General features: G+C 41.4%; 1 protein-coding gene across 1 annotated transcript in view; it reads right to left on the minus strand.

The window, feature by feature from the left end:
* Window positions 1–3561, minus strand: part of LOC308378227 (NACHT, LRR and PYD domains-containing protein 1 homolog) — a gene marked incomplete at both ends in the record, with an annotated part of 33559 nt that extends 29998 nt beyond the window's left edge. Inside the window, 2 exons of the mRNA XM_080855087.1 lie at window positions 2483–2557; window positions 3479–3561. Coding sequence (XP_080711213.1) covers window positions 2483–2557; window positions 3479–3561 — 158 coding nt within the window. The remainder of the gene's footprint in view (window positions 1–2482; window positions 2558–3478) is intronic.
* Window positions 3562–8019: the final 4458 nt, after the last annotated feature.

Below are 8019 nucleotides of genomic sequence, written 5' to 3' on the forward strand. Positions count from 1 at the left end.
CTGGATCAACAACAGACAAACAACAACAGTTACACATCAGCATAGAACATCTTTAAGGACAACAATATTACCAAGCCACAACACTTATCATCGTTATCCTTACCACCACCACCACCACCACCACCATCTTCATCATCAAAACTACATCCCACGGAGGGAAAAGAGTCTTGGTGATCTGCTAGCAGACCGTGGCAAAGACTTCTTTATCTGCGCTCCTATACCCACTCTTAGTCCTGGGGGCGGATCTTTCAGCAGACTTGGGCCACATGCATCTCAATGCATCTCCAACATTTTATGTTTCTAGTGTAAACCTGGCTGAAGAATGATGACATTGCAACTCTTGTTGAAGCTTGTCATCCTAACTACAAGTTTGTTCAAACAGTAAAACTGGACAAAAGAAGGGAGGCATAGTTGCTATTTTCTCCAATCAGTTTTGTTGTGTTGAGGCTGACTAGGAGAATATCGAGCCATTGTTCTTAAGCCTGAATCAGACGTGGTTATTTTAACACTACAGACCACCTAAGCAATCTTCAGGGTTCCTTCATGAACTCTCTGATCTTATGCCCATTATTCTCACTAGGTGGAACCAAATCATTCTCATCAGATATGAGTATTTAGTTTAACAACGGTACTGATACAAAGGCTATTTGATGTATTAGTCTTTTAGGTAAACTCGTGTTCAAACTAGTAATTGAATAAAAGGACTTTAAAGGTGAATATGTACAGATGAAACAAAGATTCTAACAAACAGTATGTACAATTGTGGTGGTTCCTGTCTGACTATACTGCCATCTACAGGTCAATCATGTCCTTTTTAAGTATGCAGGAATAATTGAACAGTGATGTGTAACATCACATTTCAAAATGGAATCTCTTCATTAAATGAAATGGTTAATGCCTTAAATAAGACTTAAGAAACGCATTGGACAGCATTGCACCAGCTAAGATCAAAATGAGATTTCATGATAAAACGATCAATAGTCGTGATCTTAAGAGATTGTGTACTACAGCTGAACAAGCATAGAGAAAAACTAAACTAGATATCCACCATGGCATCTTGAAGGAGCGTATTTCAACCAGTGACCGACTATTAAGGCACACTAGAATACTATTCCCAACCACTGACCGACTATTCAGGGACAGAGGCCTGTTTGACTTTTTTAGGAAGTCTAACATGCCTTGATGTTTTTGTATATATCCCCTAGCTATAAGTTTTGATGCACAAGTGGCTTATATGATTATGTTATAGAGGACATCAGCAATAACAACATTAGAGTAAAAGGAATTTAGTAGAATCAAATTGTATTTAAATCAAATGTTAAATCACCCTTACAAATACCTTTATTCAGAGGTGCTCAGAATTTGTTCAAAAAAACATTGTAAAGATTTCGAGCTAAGACCTTTGAACTCTGAAACTTGTAAACATAGGTGTTGGCTATACATATGTGAGTTTAGCATTCAGAAACTGTGTGTGGATTTACTACTACATATTTATAATAGCAGAGTAACCTGTGTCTCTCCCAAATGTGTCTCCCTACAAATGCATATTGATGAGTTACCTGGCAGATTGCATAATGGCCCTGGAATGTCTTTGTGGCTCACTTCCCCCAAAGGTGTTCACGCCACACCATGGCCCAATGGAGATCACTGAATCACCATTACTTATCATATGAATGGCTGTCATTTGCTAATGGGTGGGTCCTTAGGAACTTACTGACAGACTGAAAAGTGCATCAGCTCAGCTATATTCTTCTTACAAAGTACTTATTTATATTTTATTTTCGAACATTATATATTTTAAAAGAAAAGGGTCCGAGGTTCATGTGGGTTGTCTTTATATGTCTGTAGGACAATTTTTTGGGGAGTTTTGACAATTCTGTCCCAGAATGGTTAAGGCACCATTGGGAGTTTTGACAATTCTGTCCCAGAATGGTTAAGCGACCCTAGAGTACTATTCACAACCAATGACCGACTATTAAGGCACCCTAGAGTACTATTCACAACCAATGACCGACTATTAAGGCACCCTAGAGTACTATTCACAACCACTGACTGACTATTAAGGCACCCTGGATTACTATTCACAACCACTAACCGACTATTAAGGCACCCCAGAGTACTATTCACATCTGCATGGCTATGTTAGTTGATGGCAATGTCCTAATGACACTACCAAGGGGTGAGGGTTAGGGTTAGGGCGACACAAGTAGACCGGACCTATTTTCAAGTCTTTCAATAAGGATGTCATGATCGACAGCATCAAAAGCTGCGCCCAGATCCAGAAGGTAAGGGACCGATCGTTTTGCCAGTGGAGTTTATTTCCCTCATTAACTTCATAGAATAAATTACATCATTACTACAGGATGTTAACAGGCAGTTCGGAAAAAGGGACTGGGGAAAGAAACATAGAACAGAATAGATGCCAAGAGCCAGGTTTCAGACAAATGGTGACTGTCTGACAGAATGTCATCCATGATCTCACCTGTGTTCTGCAGCAGAGTCCCTCTTTCTCTCGTCTGATTTCCTGGACTTTGTGCCTGACGCCCCCTGCTGGACGCTGTTAACACAACACGACCCTCTCACAATATGTTCACACAAGGAGAAGGAGGACCACACTAATACCACACAGTATACCTACCACACACACACACACACACACATGCTCAGTTTACTTTAGAAATGTGTGATCTCTTTCAATTTATCTAATCCAAAAATATTTAATTTTTGAATAATAAGCTCATTTGTGTGTGTGCGCCTCTTTTTGCAAGAGCAGGCATATTTCAAAAGAACCCTGTCTTAAAATTTAAGCTAACTAATAAAAATTGTCGCAACATCCATTTTGCCCCTCTCTAGCCTCCCCAACCCTCACATCACCTTCATTTTAAGGTTTTCTTCATGATTATATTGGATCATTTTTCTCTTGGCTATGTTGCGCTCTAGCTCAAATTGAAATGGATGAACTAAAGACATCATTGTGTTTAAGTAAACACACTAGTGCTTCACCCATCTCTGGGGTCCCTCACACACACTAGTGTTTCATCCATCTCTGGGGTCCCTCACACAGGGGTCAACCTTACCTGGGGTCCCTCATTAAGTTCTACTGGACACAGTCTAGGCACACAACCAATGACCTCATGGCAAGCCATCCCATTTCTAACCCCTCATGTAAGTGTTCTTATCTTCCTCACTTCTGCTATTAAAACCTTTCTGGGGGAAATGAAGGAAACATGATATAGGATGACTGTGAGGAACCAACACTATTGTCTTAGGCTGTTTTCACATTTGGTCTATTTTGCTGGTATGAACTGGGGTGTGATTATTCCCCCCTCCACTGCCTCTGCTTGTCTCTATTCACATTAAAGGATTTGGTTGTGAAACAGAGTCCATTTATGTCATCCACACATAAGGAATGTGCAGCTTTTAGTGTATTAAGATACTAAGTTGTATTAGGCACACACTGTCCTCCATTAAGACTGACCTGTCAGAAGTAGACACACCCCCTTTAGGGGCTCTGGCCCTCTCTTCTTCCCCATCTGGATCAGAGTGCTCTGGATACTCCATCCTCACATCCAGTGGTGTAGTGGTCCCTGGAGAAGTGGGTAAACTTTTTTTAAGCTGTTTTTTATACAGCACAGGATAAACGCCCTGTTTTGAGAAGAGGGTATACGCAATGCTGACTAAAATAAGTGGGTATACTCCATATACCTGCGTATACCCTGGACTACACCACTGCGCACATCTGAAAACACACTCACACACACACACATACACAAACACACACACACTCAATCAAATATACATAAATGTATCTTAAGCTAAACACATACTGTAGGCTATAAGGCATACTTCACGGACGAACTTAAGACGAGAGGAGAGTGGCGTTGCCTTCGGTTCATCACTTTCCCTTTATTCCTAATTATTTGTAAAACTGTAAATAACCAAAAAAATATTTGTTAGGGTCAAAGAAAAGTGTCGGATAGCTTGACGCCGTCCTACACGTCAGTTTTAAGTAGGGCTGAACGATTAATTGCATTTGCGATCAAATCGCGATATGGTAAAACGCGATTTTCAAACCGCAACGTCTTTTCTAACCGCAACGTCTTTTCTAACCGCGATTACAACGTGGTTTTTTTTAAGATGGGAAATGTTGCACACAGTAGTTAAAGCAGCATAACGGATCAATTGCTAATCGCTAACGAGATGCTAGTGGATGCTAGTGGCTCAAACTAGCGAAATCTCTTGAAAATGTGCTTGCTTTGACACTATGACCAACTAGTTAGTCAACAACTGTCCTAACACAGTCAAACATCAAGCAAGTGCAACACAAGACGGCAAATAAGCTACTTACTAGTTCGGCAGACAGTAAAAACTGGGCGGCTTCAGGCACACCTACATAACGCAGTCATTTGCCCACAGACCTTGGTACAGCAATGGCACAGAGGTGATTCTCCATATTAAAAGTCATTGTAGCGCCCCAATTTTTTCGAAGCTGTTATTTTAAGGTAAAACTGCTTATCATAACCCTAACCCTGAAGTACAATTACTGCATAAGACCATTTTAAAAAGTGCATGGCTTGTGTTTATACTTGACTTTGTTTAAATTACTTAGTTTCTGTAATGAGCAGTTAAATAAAAATGTAAAATTTGGGAAAGAATATTTTACACTAAATGCATCTTATATTGTGTTGGTCATTTTTAAATCATTCAGTACGTTTTGTTGAAAAAAAAAGAGGATAAAATTTTAAAAAATCGCATATGGAATCGCAATCGTATTATTACTTTGGGGAATAATCGCAATTAGATTATTTTCCCAAATCGTTCAGCCCTAGTTTTAAGGGATAAGGAAGTCTGGCTAGTCTGTTTACCTTATGAGGGATATGCTTTATTTGAGTTAATCTGAGACGATAGCAAACATTCACTTGGGTTTCCATTATATTCCTTTTCTTAACTTATTCTGTTGTAGGTCGTAGTTGCCTAGAATCTGAATTGAATCGCATGATCTCAGCTTGAACTTTCCACTCGCTTGTGTGAACTCGTTTACCACGAGGCAGCATGTTTTGGGCGGGTCGTAGGGCAATACTGCGGAGCTTTCGGCCCGATGGTAGGAACGGAAATTTACATTTACATTTCGAAATGGCTTTTGTTCTCGCGCTTGATAACATTAGCTCGCACTGACCCGATAGTGGATAGTAGAAAAGTTCTTTCACTCAGTTAGGGACCTTCCGAAGCAAACACGACTGTCTTCGAAGGAGGCTAAAACCAGAGACTATTTAGGAAGTGAAGTGTAGCCTACTACAGCGTATTTTGTTAAAACCCATGTAGGATCTGTCGCGTCCCTAAGTGAACTCTGTACAACTACTTACCAGGTGGTTACCATTAGATACGGAACTGCACATGCAAACTATGCGGTTTTTAAATAATTGAATCAATCTAGGGTATCATTAGGCTATCCTACTTCCTAGTTAGCCGAGATACGTCAGTTTCATCCTTACTCATATAGCCCAACGACACTCACTACAAACGTCTTTTCCAATTAAATATGAATTTCGTCAAACCGATATAATTCACCCACCTGTGTTGTGTCCGTCTTCTGATTCCCACAGAGTCCCTCTCCTCACCGCGCGTCTTAGAAATGGAGGCGCTGGATAAACTGGATAAACTGGATATCACCACTGGTGACAGACTATGAGAAGAAGAGCCTGTTAAACAAGTTTCCTCTTTCCTAACCAAGCAGAGAAACATCCCGACATCACACAAATCCTCATTAAATGACCCTGTCGGTAAATTAATTGGAGATGTAGGCTGTGCTAAATGTTTTCTGAAACTGCAGTGTAGCCCTACCCCCATTTTAACTCTAGCACAACCATTTAGACGCAAAGCTAGATTTATTTATTTAGTATATTAAAGAATTGCAGTCCTGTCATACCCACGTAATCTGCTCCTTGTGGTGCACCCTGATGCCTTTAGAGCTCTTTCGTCAATTTACCAGTCTCTTTGTCGTTGAAAGGCAGTCTTCCAAATTAAATAAACAAAATAAGCGTCTAAAGTGACGTTTTAGATTTACTTTGGTCTGGGCAGAGGATGTAGCTGATTTGTTTGTCTAGTTTAAAATATAGAAGAGGATCGAACGGGTTTTCTCCAGTATGGCAGTGCACGAGCAGTTCAAAGGTTTCAGTCAAAACAACTCGTTTTACCTATAAGCGATTGTAAGAGTTATGGTTGGTTGTGAAAATGAAGTTCATATTATGTGCAATGTGTGTTTTATACATTGCATCGAATAGGCTGGCAGACAAAGGACTGTTGGACACAGCGGTGCTTTCACCCTTATCCCAGAATGACAGGGAAATGGACAGGGTTGGTAGGGTTGTGTGTGTGTGGGTGTGTGTAGTATGGGGACGGCCCAGTGTTCCGAAAGCCTGATATTCCTCAATTTTATGAAATATTCCCCCTGACATAATTTAGACATATTTTAAGTGGCACAAAACACACACAGCATTTAGTTTGCGCCGCGGAGCGGAGACGCTCACCGGGCTATCACGCATATCAGTTTTTTCAGTGTTATATAGTATACTGATAACTAATAATGATAGGACATGAGACTGGGGTTGAAATACCGTGCCTTTTTTTCAGTCCCGATTGTAGCCTGAAATATCCAGTGGGCAATTTTGTATGACGTCATGTCATCGTCATAAAAATAGAGGAAGCTGATTATTATAAGCAGTAGGCCTATATAGACCAGCAAGATAAACTATGGGCTGCATTTTGAGTGCCAGCAGGGAGCATAAATCCTATTTCAAATACATTTCACATGCTTTAGCGTTCAGCGCGACACAAAGATGTTGCCTATAATACAGCATTAAAGTACAATGATTGCAACAAATGTAAAAGATTAGACAGACACATAGCTCACTTCATTGAAGTAGAAGATTTTAGCCTCGGAGTGCTTTGTGTGTGGGACAGGTAAGGGAAGCCTTGAGAGGCAGTCTGCATTACAGTGCTACTCAGCTCTTCTGTGCTTGATGTCATACTGGTGAGCAGACAACAGTATTGCCCATTGCTGCATGCGGCTGGCTGCGAGTGTTGGAATTCCAGTGTGGGGACCAAAGATGAGGTGAGTGGTCTATGGTCTGTTAGCAGCGTGAATCGTTTTCCGAACAGAAACTGTTCATCGAGGTAACACTGGACACTGGTGAGCCCACTCAGTATCTGGTCCATAGCTCTCTGGAACAAGGCCGGGGCTGAGGTGATCCCAAAAGGGAAAGCCTCCGGTACCTGAACAGTCCTTTGTGAGTCACTATGGTCAACAGTTCTTGTGACTCTTCGTCAACATGCATCTGAAGATAAGCCTGACATGAGTCTATCTAACTGAATTTCTGTCCTCCAGCTAAACCAGCAAACAGATCGTCAATGAGGGGTAATGGATATTGTTCAGCTGTCAAGAGATAGGGTTCACAGTGACTTTGAAGTCGCCACAAAGTCTGATGGAACAACTGGTGTAGCCCATTCACTAACACTTACTGGGTCCAGTTCTTCACTCTTAACTATTTTGTCCAGTTCAGCTTCAACTTTTGTCTTTACAGCGTATGGGACGGGCCTGGCTTCATGGCGTATGGGACGGGCCTGGCTTCATGGCGTATGGGACGGGCCTGGCTTCATGGCGTATGGGACGGGCCTGGCTTCATGGCGTATGGGACGGGCCTGGCTTCATGGCGTATGGGACGGGCCTGGCTTCATGGCGTATGGGACGGGCCTGGCTTCATGGCGTATGGGACGGGCCTGGCTTCATGGCGTATGGGACGGGCCTGGCTTCATGGCGTATGGGGCTTTGAAGCATTTGGGCTTGCTGTTTGGTTTCCCTGTCAATTTAACTGTTATGTCCTTAATAATAAACTTTATTACAGGCTCAAGGCCCACATGGAAGATGTACAATACATATAATCAATAAATTACATATAAACATACATACATACATACAATCATAAATACATATAAATACACAAGGAAAGAAGGGCTTAAAAA

This window comes from Sprattus sprattus (genome assembly GCF_963457725.1).
Source record: "Sprattus sprattus genome assembly, chromosome: 17".
Lineage (NCBI taxonomy): Eukaryota > Metazoa > Chordata > Actinopteri > Clupeiformes > Clupeidae > Sprattus > Sprattus sprattus.